Source organism: Lethenteron reissneri, unplaced genomic scaffold, assembly GCF_015708825.2.
Source record: "Lethenteron reissneri isolate LAM-NWPU_2019-01 unplaced genomic scaffold, ASM1570882v1 scaffold_120, whole genome shotgun sequence".
Taxonomy (NCBI): Eukaryota; Metazoa; Chordata; class Hyperoartia; order Petromyzontiformes; family Petromyzontidae; genus Lethenteron; species Lethenteron reissneri.
Window position 1 is genome coordinate 804,510 of NW_026890893.1, and position 17,035 is coordinate 821,544.

Sequence of the window (17,035 nt, forward strand, 5' to 3'; positions counted from 1 at the left end):
GTCACACATGCACGGCTTCTCGCCTGTGTGCTTGAGTTTCTGGAGATGAACAGAGGAAGTTTCCACTGTGCTTGATGGAAACGGGGGTAGAATCTAGACCTCTGTTTGTGTCCAAAGATCACCATGGCCTCCCGCTTTCTGCAATGAGGAAAATCCTAGGACGGTTTCCCAGAAGCCAATACTGGCCATTAGTAATCCACATCGGGCTTCAAACTCTAATAGTCACATACAATCCAGTTGCTCGCTGGAACTTCCGGAAGACAAACTGCTCGGCCTTCCAGGCCGAAACAGAAATTGCGCTCCAAACCATCAATCTTTTACTGCATAACTACAACGTTTTTGTCACCGCCAACAAAACAGCCAACAACAACATCCCCAGAGGCTACCGAAAGCAATACACTCCATGCTGGAATCTGGAGAGCGATACACTCCTGAAAATGTTCAAAGGAATTGGCGATGATACAAAGGCATCGGAACTATTAGAGGCTCTAAATTCGGACAGACCACAGCAATGACAAGAAACAGTTGAGGAGATTAACTTTGGACACTCCAGCCACAAAGCTTGGAATTTCCTTCACTATCTTGGCGCCAGAGTACAAATGTGATCATCATCGGCCCATCATCATCCTGTCGCGTTTGTCGGTGGCCTTAAGACACTGCCAATGTATCCAGAGACGTCCTAGTCTGGCTTTGTTGTGATTCTCCGAATTCAACCCCTTATGACATTGAGTCATGGTCCAAATCGTTTCAGTACTTTACCCTCCTCAGGTTCATTATGACGATGCTGTAAGAGCTCAATGTAGTCGGAGCATTTAGAAGTCACTCATACCACAATTATCTCCAGTCGGCATGCAATACATTTCTCAAGATGGTGGCCATGCATTTGTAGTGGTGCAGGAAGTGGACTGCATGTAGCCTATGGTGATAGTGCAGGAATGGTGTAGTATTTGTGAAGCACAGAAACGATTAATCTGCCGCCAAGAGAGAGCACATAGTCTACAGCATGGACACCTGTCCTATACGTGTTTTTTACTAGACACATATTTAGTCAGCGTCTCCATAGGCTGTGAGTTCATCCCACTTCTGAAGTGTCGTCTATGTTCTTCTATATGACCCCTTACGAATCCATTGAGTAAAGAAAACTCATTCAGGATGGTTTTGAAAATACAGAATCGTTTGATATCGACCTGAAGTGCAATCACGAGCGTAACAATAAAGCATTGTAATGAGACAAACTCTGTCCATAGTATTTTGTGCGCCGTGGTGGTGAGATGTTAGCTACCTGGTAACATGCATTTAGAGTATTTGGCTGATATACATTTCCTCATGATAAGCCACTTCATTGAGCTATCATTGTTGGCCAAGTCGTTTCGAAAAAAGAGATATATAGCTCAGTGGGCCTTACCTGGTAAAATAAAACGTTTAGTTTTTTCTGTCTGTCTGTCTCTCTCTCCACATTATACAATGCTCTTTCACATGACTCAATGCCTGTGGAAAATCTAAACTCCACTAATTTTACATAATGCATAACATTGAAGTTTTCCAGAAAATTAAGGTCACTGGTTTGATTCAATATTCTTAAGTTCCCACCTAATGCCTCTGTCCACCCAGCAGTATTAACAGGTACGCCACAGTTAGTCAAACAGCAGGTTGTGTGTGGTGCAGTTCAGGATGAGTACTCCCATAAATTCCAAGATTTCTGACCAGTATCGAAGTGTAAGTCAAAAATACCCTCTCTAGGAGCTCCCTATTGTGCAGACCCTTCTGTTATCAGTGACGTGAGCAAGAAATTGAAGCTTAGATTGTAGGTTTTACGACCTCAATTACAGTTCATAATCTAATTTGTATTTGGGTGTGACTGCGTGTGTGATTTTCACCAGTTGTTTTGTCTAAGTTACCTCCTTCTACCCGGTCTATTTTGCCCACAAAGGCAATCAGCGAATTAGGAGTGGTAATGGAACAGAATAGTGTTACCAGTGAGTCCTGATTTAAAATTTGCAGATTGCGACTCTCTACATGCCAGTTGTGCAGCAGCAGTAGGAGCAGCCAATAAATATCAGCAGATTGTGCAGCAGCATAAGCTTGTTTCATGAAGCCTGCCAGGCATCAGATTCGCACGATGTGCTTCAGGCTTCTTTAGACCTTGTGGAACCTCGTGTTGATGTAATTAAAATGCTGGATACTTCACCTTTTCCACCTTCGCAGATGACGAATATGTACAAGGAATTTCTGGAGCAGAATATGGAAAGTGGTAAGGCGATCCTAATGGTGGACAAGACGTTGACCAGCGTTCAACAGCAGAACATGGGTAAGAAGTGGCCCCTTTAATCCAGACTCACAAATAGACGTGGGTATCAGGTTAAGCCAAGATGCCAGCAATGACTCTTCACTCAGTAACGATACATATTCATGGATATACATGGATTCTGTTGTGCATTTCAATGTGTGTTATCCTCGGAAATATATAATTAGCGATGAAAGTGGTAGCACTTTCATTGGGCTCGCAAGAAGGCTGCGATGAGACGATAAGGAGCTTACGTTAGCAGCTGTGCTCTGTAGGCACGCTGGCCTTTCAGCATTGGTTTTATCTTAAGTTTTGGGTACCTCTGATATATATATTTTAATTGCATGAGCCCCTAATAGTAACATAACTTTAAACATACTTTTATTAATCTTGAAATTTGTATTAAAGTTATCATGACCCACCCCCGCTACCCTCATTATAGAAGCGTAGCGTCATCCTAGTGATAAGTCGATCTCGTGACAACCCCACACATCTTTCTCACATGCTGCCAGAGTCGCTCTTGCAGTTTTAAATATGTATTAAGAGTTCCACAGACCTTATAACACATGGTATTGGAGAGTTTTGTATGGATTCCCTCTATATGCGCACACCCTATACTGCCTCTGACACAGGCACACTCAGTGCCCACATTGACTTAAACACACCCAGTGATTTCCTTTGACATTATTAATTACACGGTTTTGGCTCTGGGCGTGTAGCCCAGTTTCTTCTCCCACGTGGTTGAATGTGTAGGGGTGTTAAAGAGAGGGCCCGTTATGCATTGCAGCCTATGGAAAACAAACACAGTGGGCGGGGCTACGTAAGTGCACGAGGAGGTGCCCTCTACGACGTCCGAGCCAGACACCCTGGGGGGGGCTGGTTCGAACGTTATGATCCCCCGGGGCCCCACCCCTCAGGGAGGGGTTGGGTATAAAAGGGGATGTTCAAAGGGCTCGAGTTCAGTTATGTTTTAAGCTAAGGGAAGAAGACTGAAGACGTCTTAGATAGAGCCCTGGACTCCCCTAGTTCGATGTCCTTTTCAGGGCCGGACAGGACTGAGCCGGCGGCGTGGTCCCGAAAGCCAGAGCCGGAGCTCTTGTAAGAGCTGGTCTGGAACTCCGGGTACTGGGCCCGACTTACCAGTGTCGGGCCAGATAGCCTCCCCTAGCCCATTAGTGGAGGACTCGGGGCTAGGACAGAGTTAGCTAAGGGTGTATCCCGAGTTATACGGGTGAGGGGGCCGATACCCCCTCGAGTGTGTATATGCCCACTGTCGTATTGTGAATAAATATATGTGTGCCTCAACCTCGGCGTCAAGCGTCCTCACCGGTACTTCACATGCAGCAACACAGTCTGCTCTCCAGGGGTATTGTAAGCTTGCGTCATCCCTCCCCCAATGGCCCTGCACATGCCCTCATATACTCTCATGGGCTTGCTTGTTTGTCATAGTGAGTCTGGCTAGAGCCAGACTTAATTAAAAACTTTCAGATTGGCCTCTCAAACAATGGGAGCCTAGCAGTGTGACTTGACAAAAAGTATGTTGGGAGGATCTTCAATCGAGTGCTGGCTGTTCCAAAACAGATTCTCGAAATCCTGAAGGAAAATCCTCTCTAAAGTGGCACCTCATGCCTACCTTCCTCTGCCTCTATCAACAGCCAGACTCTACACTTTACTGTGCTCAACATTATGTGGAGCACTACCAATGAACAGGCAAACGTAGCTAATTCAAAAACGCTGTCAATATTAGAATGCATTAACGTTGGGTGGAGGTGTGTAAATAAATGTCGTTTCATCATTTTACAGAGTTCAAGCAGAAGGAAGCGAGAATGGCACTGGAGCTAAAGACCATGAAGGAGGCACAAGAAAACCATGAGAAGGAGATTTCGTACCTTCAAAATCAGCACCAGGTGATGATCCCAGGTTTTCCACGTGATTTGGTGGGGCCCCACCTCTTAGTAGCATGCTCGAGGTTCAATTCCTTTTTTGTAGTCAGCAGCAATCACCAGATCATCTGCATACATAACATGGTTGACCAATATTGAGCCATCCCTCGACTGCACCCGTTCGTCGATCAGCCTCCCACTGTATCTATATAGAAGTAAGTGGTCAAATTGTTCTTAAATTATGTAGCAACCAGAAGACATCCCCGTAGCACCCCAATGTGAACAGGGAATGGCTGTAGCTCCCAGCAACATAGCTTCACCCAGGCATACCCACCATCATGAAGGGCGATAATTACTGTGAGGAGTCTGCGACTCCGAAAGCATGAAGAACCTAGAGCCATGGCCTATTTATGGTATTATAGGCCTTGACCAGATAAATAAGCAGCGTTATAGGTTCTGACTTAAAGCTTCCGTAACTGCAGGAATTAATATTATTTGGGTCTTTTGGTAAAGTCACATAGATATATTCAAAATAATAACACAAGAGAACTGATGACGGTCCTGTTAAAACATAGTGTCTGTGCAGGCCCCCCCTGGCCTGAAAATACACTGGGGCTCCGCAAGCCTCTCCTCAGCATGCCTGGTAAGGCGATGTTCGATGATCCTCCAGGACTTTTCCATGCACACTGAAGAGACACATGCCCCTGTAGCTGTTACAATTTGTGTGGTCCCCGTTATTAAAGGGCATCCATCCAATCCTGTGGAACCTGTCCAGTGGTCCCGACTGTTGTAATGAAACTCACTCATTTCTCCTCAGCATCATGATGGCAGACGGTGCCAACCCCAGCTGCAAGCGATGATGAGATTCTTGCTTACAGTTTTCAAAGGCACATTTTACAGATGATAAGCCGATAATCAGTGGGCAGACTAGCTCCATGGTAGGGCCTGCATCCGGTGTTCTGTCACGATATAGTCCACACAGATTTTGTTGCTTGGACCAGGCGTGCATCTATACTGTGTGGATCCACCAATACTGCAACAGTGTGGTGGTAATTACAAGTAAATGGACTGCACAGAAGTCTTAGCAGCCTTCTACCAGTATTATTGAGCTGATCTGGCCCATACCTTTAAACCACTCCAGCCCGGGTTCCAGTATCATGACCCGCTCGGACATTAAAGTCACTCAATAAGATTACTTTATCTCAAGGGGCCACTTTAGCTCACACCTGTGACAGGTCATACAAGGCATCTGACTTATCGGCCTTGCCTGCATCTCTCCACTGATAAATCTTGACTAAAAGCTTTCATGACTGCAGGAATTCATATTCTTTGGGTCTTTCGGTAAAGTCATATAGATAGGTTCAAAGAAAATAACAAAAAACTACGACTCTTTCGATCGCAACACAAGCGGTCGTCATCAGGAAAAAGGGGTTAGCTTCTAAAGAAGGCAAACTGTTTATGAAGGCTTGAAATGGGCGTAGCCCAAATGTCAGCAGCATGGGCGGGGCAGTTATTGTTAATCTAAGTGGTGGGAGGCGCCCGTGATGGTGGTGGGTTTTCCACCAATTAAAGGGCTGCCAGGTAAAAATTTGCATGTTAATGTAAGATCAGTGAGCAGCCTCCATGGCAATCACGCTGAGGTGGCTATGTTAATATGCAGATGAGCCTTCTTGTTTCGAAGTTTGTTAAAAGATCTATTAGTTTTATAATAGTTGCATGCAAATACTCCCCTTTAATTGGTGGAAAACCCACCACTGTCGCGGTCGCCGCCCACCACCTACATTAAGATTGGCTGCCCCGCCCATGCTGCTGACATTTGGGCTACGTCCATATCAAACCTTTATAAACAGTTTGCCTTTAGAAGCTAACCCCCTTTTCCTGATAATGGCCGCTTATCTTGCGATCGAAATGTTGTAGTTTTTTGCAATTTTCTTTGAACCCTCTACTGATATTCATCTTAAGTTGGTGTGTAAGTCGCCACCACCATCATTCCTCACTTCAGATTGATTGGGGGGACTAACCTATAGTAGCCTGGGACATAGCTTCCCACACCTCATTGCCATCCTCCCAAACCCCCTTTATGATTTTGTTCAAAAGACGAGCCACTCCCTGTTGTTTGGAAGATTCCTGCTCTGAGTAGAGGACTTTCCACCCGTCATAGTGACTGAGTCAGAACCAGTCCACCGGACCTCCTGGATACAACAGAGATCCAGGTGGTACCAGTCCAGGTCCCAAGAGAGGAGTGGCAGCCTCACCTCCACAGTGAGTGTTTAAACATTTATGGAGAAACCACGAATGTGTGGCTTCAGTCCCCTTTGGCCAAAATATGTCATAGACGCATGACCCCTGAGGCCTCCATCACAAGCTTATTTTAGTATTTCAAAGGTGATTTTCTAGTAAGTTTATTGAAGATGTACGGGTTATCAGCCCGTTGCACCCATCCAAAGCCCCCATTGGCTGATGTGGCAGCTTTGAGTGCCTTGAGGGAAACAGGCAAATGGAATCAGTCTTCCCCCAATGGCATTCCTCACAACCACCACAGTGTTGTGATGTAGCAATCCACCTCACACCCACACACAAACTAATGTTATCACTAAATTTTCTCAGCGGATGTACTCTCGAAAGCACTCCCTTCTTTGGCTGTCACTCCAGGATATGTTTTGATTTGCGGCCTGGACTTCATCTCATCTAGCTATGCCATGTCCTGTACAAACCCATGCACTTTTCTTTAATAGTCAATATAATTTCTCTAATGTGCATCATGCTACTGGGTTGGAGATGGTAGCCTTTACACTTCCCACTTGTTACGTATAATATTGCACGACTAATTCCATCACCTCAGTCTTTTTAGAAATCAATTATATATTCATGTTAAAATGTGTAAATCCCATCCGAAAAACGGTCCTGTTCAGGGTCAAAAGACCAGCCAGAGAAGTGGGACTTGCATTATGAGTGTATCGTCTAAACATGGAAGTCTTTCGCATACAAAGTGTCATGTGCTGGCCAAGTGTTACATCATGAAGACATTGAAGTTGTTGTGATCCAGGAAACCCATGCCGAGGACAACCGACTCACAAGCTATAAAATCCACGGATATGACATCAACCATTTCCACTTACATCAAGCCACCGCTTGCAGTCTATGAGGTGACAGAAAGAGTCATCACTAAAAAAACATTGCCAAACACCATCAGAAGCGGCCAGGTGTTAGTCACCAACATGTCAAATCGCTGAAGAGTTTTTGGCCAACCCAAAGTATTCCTTATGCAGCCCATTCAATGGTATACATGACTTTATCAGTCATCCTCTGCAATTGGACTAGTCAGAAACAATGAAGCAAGAGATCAACTCATGGACTGGTCATCCATAAACGATTTGCTTTTGGACCATACATAGAGAGGCAGTTTACACTCTGCTCGATGGAAACGGGCATACAACTGAGACCTCTACTTTGTTTCGAAGGTCACCATAGCCTTTCACTCTTCAGAATGAAGAACATCGTAAGACTATTCCTTAGATGCCAACAATGACCAGCAGTTATCCACACGAGGATTCAAATGTAGATGATCACATCCAAACCAGTTGCCTGCTTTAACTTCCGAAAAACTAACTAGTCAGCCTTCCAGGCCAAAACATAAATCACGCCACAAACCATCGTTTCAGTTCCAAATAACCACAACATTTTGTCGGCTGCCATCATCTCAGCAGCCACCAACAACATCCCCAGACACTCTAAGCTGGGATCTGGAAAACAATGCACTCCTGAAAGCAGTTTAAAAGAACTGGTGATACAGCAAAGGCATCAGCGCTATTAGAGACACTAAATCTAGCCTGATAACAGTGAGGGTGAGAAACATTGAGGAGATTAACTTTGCACATTCCAGCCACAAAGCGTGAAATCTCCTTCACCATCTTGGCACCAGCATACTACCTATAAAAAGGAGTCCCAAGTCACCGCTAACAACATTGACTCACCACCTCGCCTGAACAAAAGCCACAATAAACACACAGCATAAACAAGATGAACACAAAGATCTCACCACAACCCAAAAGAGCCTACCAACAAGCTCCACATTCTCCCGTCCATACTCGAGAAAAGAGATTATTGATGCACTATGTGCCACCATAGCCTAAATTGCTGCAAACAAAAACATGTATCCCAAATGCGTCAAGAACTTGGGACATCTTGGCTAAAACTGGCTATCAGTTATGTTTTACCACTGTTATTTTAAGTGATACAATCTCCAGACCATGGCAGGGAGCAAGAGTCGTTGCTCTGCTGAAACTGGTAAAACCAGAATCTCAGACCTCAAGGTACAATCAATCGACAGCATACAAATTATGGAGCACACGCCACTCACACGCATTGTGCCTACAGTCAAGCCACACCTTCCCATCTAAAAAGCCAGCTTTTGACCTGCCAGAAGTTACTGTGGCAATGTCGTTTTCTCTCTATCCAAAACTGTCTCAATCTACTATACAAATAACCACTACATAAGTGTGCAGTTGGAAGTGACTTTCTGTGGAAACCATGTCAAAAACAAGCCATACCCTAAATACTTGGAGTTAACATTAGACGGCTGCATCTCAAAAAAAATTAACCCGTAAAAACAAGGTTTTTCACTATAAATCCTTTATATGTAAGATCACCTCTTGACATGCCCCGTATATTCCCGAGGGCACTAGCGTTGACCCGTTTTACCACTTTCAAGAACCTTGCGGCTTCAATTTAACTGCTCTATAAATAGTCTTCATTGTACAGCGTGGGGGCAGGGATTTCATGCCATGTGGTTAGTCAACATTTGCGTCATCATGAAACGGGCGTCTAGAGTCCTCTCGTCCTCTGGCTTGAGATGGCTGCCACCTATGGGTCAGATGATTGTCTGCCACCATTAAGCAATTGGTAATTAAATATTTTTAAAAAATTTCTAAACAGTGTAAAATTTTGGAAAACAATTTTCACGAAAATTAATTGTCACGCACAACGAGTCTGTGTGGAAAATGTCAGCTCGATTGGATCACGGTAAGTGTGTTAAAAAACGACCGAAAGATTTGCACGGTCGTAAGCAAGCAAGCAAGCACGCAAGCACGCAAGCAAGCAAGCGAACTTAATATAAAGGATTAAAAAAATGTACAATACAACAAAGACCAGATGGTCTCTGATTCAAAAAATGGCCGCTACAGCATGGGGAGCCACTACCAATACTACTCTATTCTCCAGTTATGAGTATTGCGCCCAGTCTTGGCAGAGTACCCACACGAAGGAATTAGACATCCAGATCAACAGCATCCTTTACAATAATGGGCAAACTTAAATGCTCTCCTATTGAGTAACTAACCCTTTTTTTGCCAACCTTATGCTAACAAACTTCTGGTGGGATGCCACGCCACAAAACTAACTGGGAAAAAAATCTTAGAAAGTGTAAATCTCCCATTACACCAAGACCTGCTCGACCCTACACAAACTCGTCTGAGAGGCAGGGTCAGCTGAAGACCACTGTGAACGTTGTGGAGGTCTGCTGAAGGTTCCTCATAAAGCCTCACTGAGGCTTTGGATTGCCAATAAAACTGTGGTGGATCCATCAACCGCTTCAGACCAATGACTGGTTGCTGTGCACAACTCTTCCACGAGTGGGAACTTAAAGATGACCCACAGTGCACTGACTGCCGCCACCCAAACATAAAATATATCGCGAACAACATCACTACATACCAGTTCTCCAGCGGACTGGACACTATTCGCGGAGCTCCTCCCAAAGCTATTACTATCTTTAACCTGGAGGTATAAATGACACTTAATTTTCAAGAAAAAGACCATGCTACTTTCACCATTTTGTCACCATATTAAACAACAAACCATAGCAGGTTATGTTTTCAATCCTGACGTACAGCGGAAAGAGATATTTGGAGATACCTACATGTTGAAATCATTATAGAATCCATGCATATATTCATGACATTCCTTCCTTGTTGTATTTTTTTTAATTATTTTTTTACGTTTTTTCATGATAACATTGGTGACAAGGCTGAAACTATCAACTCATTACATTTGAAACCCCAGTTTAATCACAGGTGCCAGCTGCCTCAGTGCTCAGATCTTTGAGCTACCAACTCACCTCAACAGCCAAGTGATGTCTCTAATTAACACTTGTTCCCTTATTCACGTGTAATTCCAAGCATGCATTTTTTATGTTTTGTACACTTTTCAGTTTGTGTTCAACTTAGTTTATTACTGCCTTTGTTTAGGATCCAAAAGCCATAGCAGGGAGTAGATATGGATTAAAATCCTTCTTATGCACATTGATATGTTGCTTTACATGATCAAGTTCAGCTTTCCAACAGCTCTCGAACTTGCTCTTGCCTGCCTCTTTATTTAAGGATATTGATCCCGTTCTACCTTGAATAACTGTCCTCGGTACTCATATTCAGTTGTGCTTTTTAGCTGTGTGCATCTAGCACATATCTGTAATTGTTTGTATGTATGTTCAACTTTTCTTCACACCGTACGTAGCCAACAGTGCTAAGTGGAGGTGAAGGGGAAGGAAAAAAATAAACACAAAAAGCAGTTCTAAGAAATTATCACTTTAGGAACAATAATTTATGACGTTTGAGTGAAAGTTAAGGGCCACAATGGCTGGAGTAGTATATTCGTGTTTCAGTCCACTACTGAATGAGGGCCTCCCCTTGCCATGTAGACTGTGGGCATTATTGAACCATACTTCACCATGCTCATCAGTGTGGGTTGGAAAGGGGAACTTGGGTTCAAGGTGCGCTGTGCAAACCACCGCACCACCACACCACCAAAGTCAAAACTAACAAGAATAAAAATGTCAAAATTGCTAAATTACTCAGAAACTGCCAAATATGGTCAGATCTTGGATACTAAGTAGGAATGGTCCTGGATAGTGATTAGATGTAGATTTGAAGCTTTCGTGACTGCAAAGATTCATATTCTTAGGTTTTTTTCGGTAAAGTCACGTAGGTAAAACATTAAAATTAATAAAAGTAAAATAAAATTAAAATCACGACGTTTCGGAGGCAACACAAGCTTCCGTCTTCAGGTGGAACCGTCACAGCCACGACAGTTGTATCAAGTAAATGCGAGATTGCAGGAGCTACCACTCCGTTTATATAATGGTTGGAGAGGAGGGAAGGGCCAAGTACAGCACACTTTTTTTTCATATGGTAAGGTGAGGCTTAAGAGGGTGAGCCTTTGTTATGGAGAGGTACGGTTTGTGACTCAACCTGTGACAAGGAGAAAACAACTGAACATGGTAAACCTGTAATAGTTGTCTGTCAAATAAGATTGGCCAAATAAGTGTAGTTAAATTTTTTTTGCATGGTTAATCACATCTTTCCAATGATTATTCAGTTTGTAACAAACACAAACACGGACATAATTTCAACCGTGATGATGGTTACAAACTGAGTAATCATTGGAAAGATGTGATTAACCATGCAAAAAAGATTTAACTACACTTATTTGGCCAATCTTATTTGACAGACAACTATTACAGGTTTACCATGTTCAGTTGTTTTCTCCTTGTCACATGTTGAGTCACAAACCGTACCTCTCCATAACAAAGGCTCACCCTCTTAAGCCTCACCTTACCATATGAAAAAAAGTGTGCTGTACTTGGCCCTTCCCCCCTCTCCAACCATTATATAAACGGAGTGGTAGCTCCTGCAATCTCGCATTTACTTGATACAACTGTCGTGGCTGTGACGGTTCCACCTGAAGATGGAAGCTTGTGTTGCCTCCGAAACGTCGTGATTTTTATTTTATTTTACTTTTATTAATTTTTAATGTTTTACCTACGTGACTTTACCGAAAACACCTAAGAATAGTGATTAGATGGGCAAGCACCACTATGCACAGCAATTTGTCATAGGTGGCAGCGGGGTTAAGTGGTGGGCACATCTAAGCTCCCTCCTATCACCAACCCGTAGTGACCAGTGGGGTCAAATATCCCCCACGGCTTGCACAGCTTGGTAATGCCCTCATCAAGCAGTGTATAGATAAAAGGGCTGTACCAGTACAACAGCTATTGGTGGCGAGCCCTATCCCCTCCTGTCAACAATATAATCACCGTCCATCATCATTATCATCATTTTTTCATATGAATTATGTTTACTGCGGCCTCCCATGCAATGCATCTGCGCGAGTCTGTTCAAGAGAACCCTCAGTGACAGCTGTCACAATCTGGAAGTGGACATTAGTCTGTCAGTCGATTAATTTATATCATTTTGAAAACGTGGACTTTCATGGCAGAACACATAGCCTACTATTTTCAGAATGTCACAAGGTATTTAACAGTGCCTTTTCTGTATGATGAATACATACACCAGTATTTACAAGGGTGGCTGATGTTCTTGATCCATTAACGCCTGCAACAAGCAGCAAACCTGCTACCGCTCGGCCATTGCACCTCCTACTGAGGTCACCTCTAGAAATTAATTCCATGAAATAAATTCGGTGATGAGCATTTTATGACTTTCTTTCAGAGCTTTTTGAAGTTATTCAGCAAGCATATGGATGTGATCAAGACACACACGGATGAAAACATCGAAGACATAGAGCAGAACCACGAGGAGAAGATGGACAAAAATAAAAAATGCATCATCAGCTAAGCGTGGTTGGTGAAGATGCAATTATGCTGCAGGTCAAATGTGAAACATATGAACACCATCACCCATCATTCGCCAATAATCATTATCAACCACGATCAATCCATGTTGGTTGATATTACTGACCAGTGTGGTGAAGAATGGCAAAACAACCCACGTGAATAAAACATGAGGAGCACTTCATCCAGCAGTGAAATTACAAGAGGCTGAACATTTTTTTCATTCATCATCAGCCATGATAAATCCACTGTTGAATAGAATTGTTTATGAACATTCGGCATCTCCCACAGTCTTCTAACCAGTAATATGTACTGCACATTTTCAGATGAACATAATTCATTATAATAAAATGATTAGATTAACCCTGATCTTCCCTTCACACTTGGAGGGGGGCGGGGTCGCACTTCGACGTCACAGTGTTAGATGTACAACTTCCGATTTACTATTCGGCTTCGAGAGGCCCACACAGTCGGATTTTCCTCGGGCCTCGCACTCCCCTTTGGATGGCCCTGAAAAATACTGCCCATAGCCTCACCACTGCCTAAAGACTCAACACTGCCCATATACGCAACACTGCCCATAGACTCGACACTACCCATGCACTCAACACTGCCCATAGACTCACAGCAGAGCCGTCTCTAGAGTACGGCAAATCGGGGTGACGGCTCCAGGCCCTGTGTTTTATGGTGTCTGGGTGCCCACAGTGGGATTTTCTCCAGGCCCCACACCCTCCGATGGACGACTCTGCCCAGAGGACCTCAATGTGTACGGCTCCTCATCCTGCCACAACTATCCCTTCCGTATCTCTCGAACACTTAACTGGTTCCCACTCAATTTATATATTGAGAAAATTTACATGATAAATACGCTTATTCCCACCTAACTGCACGGTATAGTTTTATTATTTGGTTCTTTCGGTTAAGTCACGTGACTTAACCGAAAGAACCAAATAATAATTCCTGCAGTCACGAAAGTTCTAAAATTAAGATTGCACGGTATAGTTTGCCTCTCAAATATTTTTTTAATAAATTCAATAAGTACCAAGTATGTACAACTTTATCCATATCGTTGACATAAATTGGTTACTCTAAAGCTCAGTGTCACTCGAAAGCCAACGGAAAAGAGGCATAGGGCCTTTAAGAAAGATGTGTATCTTAAAGTAAGTGGTGGTGCCGTTACCAAATATGTGGACGTTTAAAAAGAGGTGGGCCTTCAAGAAAGGGATTGGGCCTTCAAGAGGTGGCTAGTTGCATAATCACATTGCAGGATTAAGAGAGATGGTGATGGCTGGAGATGCCTAGATCCAGAAGTAGATGGATCTTGGCGGAATATGACTATATAACATTCTTTAAATTTAATTTGCATTATATTCTCCGTAACATTTTTGTTAAATTTCTTATACCTTATATACTATGAAACATAATCTATAGCACTAAATATGCATACTATATTAAGAAAAAATTCGATTGCATTTCATACACATTATATACTATATAAATCCAGCCATTTTTAAATCCTTTATATTAAGTTCACTTGCTTGCTTGCTTGTGCGCTTACGACCGTGCAAATCTTTCGGTCGTTTTTTAACCCACTTCCCGTGATCCAATCGAGCTGACATTTTGCACACAGACTCGTTGTGTGTGACAATTTATTTTCGTGAAAACAATTTCCAAAAAATTTTCAACATTTTAGAAATTTTTTTTTATATTTAATTACCAATTGCTTAATGGTGGCAGGCAATCATCTGACCCATAGGTGGCAGCCATCTCAAGCCAGAGGACGAGAGGACTCTAGCCGCCACGCATATAAAGGATTTATAGTGAAAAACTTTGTTTTTACGGGTTAATTTTTACTCTGCTCAGTTAGGTCTGACTTAGGCAGGCATCTTTAGCACAAGATATAGTAAGTCAGAGGAATGACCCAGAAAGGCAAAGTGACTGGCTTTCTGGATTGCTCTTCTAATTAGTTTGTTTGCTGTGTAGGTTTTATCGAACGACGCAGATTTGGTCAGATCATTGTGGCCTAACCCAAATCAATCATGAATGTATAATTTGACGCAGACATATGTGTCAAGGTGGGCATTCTCGTTTAATGCAGGCAATACTTCAATTGCAGATGTTCCTCAAAGTTATGTTTTGTTTAAACTCTTCGTTGACTTAGATCTGATATGCTCGTTCTATTAAAATCAAATTAATTCGGGTAAGCTATGAAAGCAATGTGAAACTAGTATTTTACACAATGTGTATCTCTGTATTTGATTGCTTGAAGGTGGTCGTTTGTTGATTGATTTTTGAAAAACTTTCTAATTCTCTTGTTTGGTTGTCACCTAATCTATTGCATTCTTTGATGAAGAATTTGGTGAATGTGTTTAACATTTCGCGATATAAGGTGTATTGGTCAATGACTAACATGTGATTTGTCACCTTTATTGTGTAATAAAGTTATTTTAGAGATCAACCGGTGTGTTTCTGTATTTCTTCATTGTCTAGAATTCTAAGTAATATTTTTGCCACATTCAAGGTTACATAAAGTATAAGCTTTACCCTTTCTGGAAATAATGTTTCAGGAGGCGTTAAGATCTTCGTACAAAAATCTAAACCTATTACAAGACATTAACCACACATATTTGTAACTTGCTGACTCAACTCCACTGAACATCTGTGAAAAAAGAGGTTCATAACTTATCAATTCCACCTCCTCCAGTCTAAATGAAGATTCTGATACAGAAACTTGTGTGGTGACTAACTCGGAGACAATAAGACTTGGTGGCACTTCGTTATTAACCAGCAACATCGGGTTTACCACTCCTAACTATTAGTATGTCTATTGGCGACGACGCTACTCAGTCAGGACAGTTGGTAGGCCGCCTGACTGGTGGGGCCCCAAGATGGTGAAGACGGAGACGATGAGAAGAAAAATGGTGAAGACGACGAGAATGGTGACAAAGATTTCAGCAGCACAACAGCGATCCCACTTCAACAACAGCCCCTAGGGCCCCTACAGGGGCCCCTCTTATACTGCCAGCGTGGCCTCGCTCCGCCCCTTCTGTGACCTTTCCCCTAGATCCCCCTCTGGTATATATCCTGGCATGCTGACGTCAGGGCTACCGTAAGCCGCTGATCCCCTTTCCTGCCAGCTATACTACTAATTTATGCCACTACACTTGTGGTAAAACATGCTAACATGTTTGCAAATTTTATGCCAAGCTACAATTACCATCAGTAAAATCATCATCTGCAACATCAGCAATATCATCAGCTGCATCATCATCGTCAGCAACATTAGCATCTGCATTATCACAAATACATACAGGCCCGAGTACGCATTGGCCTACTACTCCTGCTCTACCATTTTTCCCACACCCCGACGCCTATCAATTATTGTTTTTAATTTGTACTGGAGGAGCAATCCGATAACATATGAAGCTCTTTTCCACAGATGTTCAGTATGACATAGCCACTGCCAGGGCCATCCATAGGGGGTGCAGACCTCGGGATAAATTCACTATGTGCCCCGCCCCCCGACGCCTTTAAACTAAACCGGAAGAATTACATCTGACACCCTGACGTCGAAGTGCGGGGGCCTCCCAAAGGGCGAGGGGAACAGGGAGGTAACCCCGATTTGCTGTACTCTAGGGACGACTAATCTAAGCACAGTGAGTGGGGGCTATGAAAACAATGATCCTACCTGCAAGCAGCTCAAGGACTACTAAACTATAGAATATTTGTTGTAACAGGTAAAGCCCACTGAGATATATCGATTTTTTTTTCAGAAGCGACCTGGCCAATAATGGTAGCTCAACTAACTAGCTTTTCATCATGTGGGAATGTGTAATAGCAGCCAAATACTCTGCATGCATGTTGAATCTGAATGTGGAGGGAAAACCCAGAGGGCACGGAGAAAAACCACACAATCACGAGGAGAGAGAACATGCAAACCTCAAATATACAGCAGGCACCTTCAGGTATGAAAAAAAACAATAGGTTTTACGCTTTCTGGCAATAAAACAGGTATTAAATGTTCACAAACTAAATATAAACCTTTTCTAATTAACAAAGTCTGTATTAACCATACTTACTTGTGGTGAACATGCAAACAAACCTGCCCTGATAATATATGCAGTCTTTAAAACTGATTGGCCTACACCATCGGCAGCCTTCTTTTGGGCCTAGTCTCACAAGCGTCAGACCAGAGAACGCCAGAAGGTAAACAGTACAAAGACAATGCACTCAGAGCATTTA

General features: G+C 42.9%; 1 protein-coding gene across 2 annotated transcripts in view; it reads left to right on the top strand.

Moving 5' to 3' along the window:
- Positions 1-15,088, top strand: part of LOC133361692 (guanylate-binding protein 1-like) — a 71,345-nt gene extending 56,257 nt beyond the window's left edge. For both annotated transcript variants that reach the window (XM_061580681.1, XM_061580682.1), the window contains exons 12-14: positions 2,206-2,308; positions 4,088-4,191; positions 12,672-15,088. In XM_061580681.1, the coding sequence (XP_061436665.1) occupies positions 2,206-2,308; positions 4,088-4,191; positions 12,672-12,797 (333 nt within the window). In that variant the 3' untranslated portion in view covers positions 12,798-15,088. The remainder of the gene's footprint in view (positions 1-2,205; positions 2,309-4,087; positions 4,192-12,671) is intronic.
- The last annotated feature ends 1,947 nt before the right edge of the window (positions 15,089-17,035 follow it).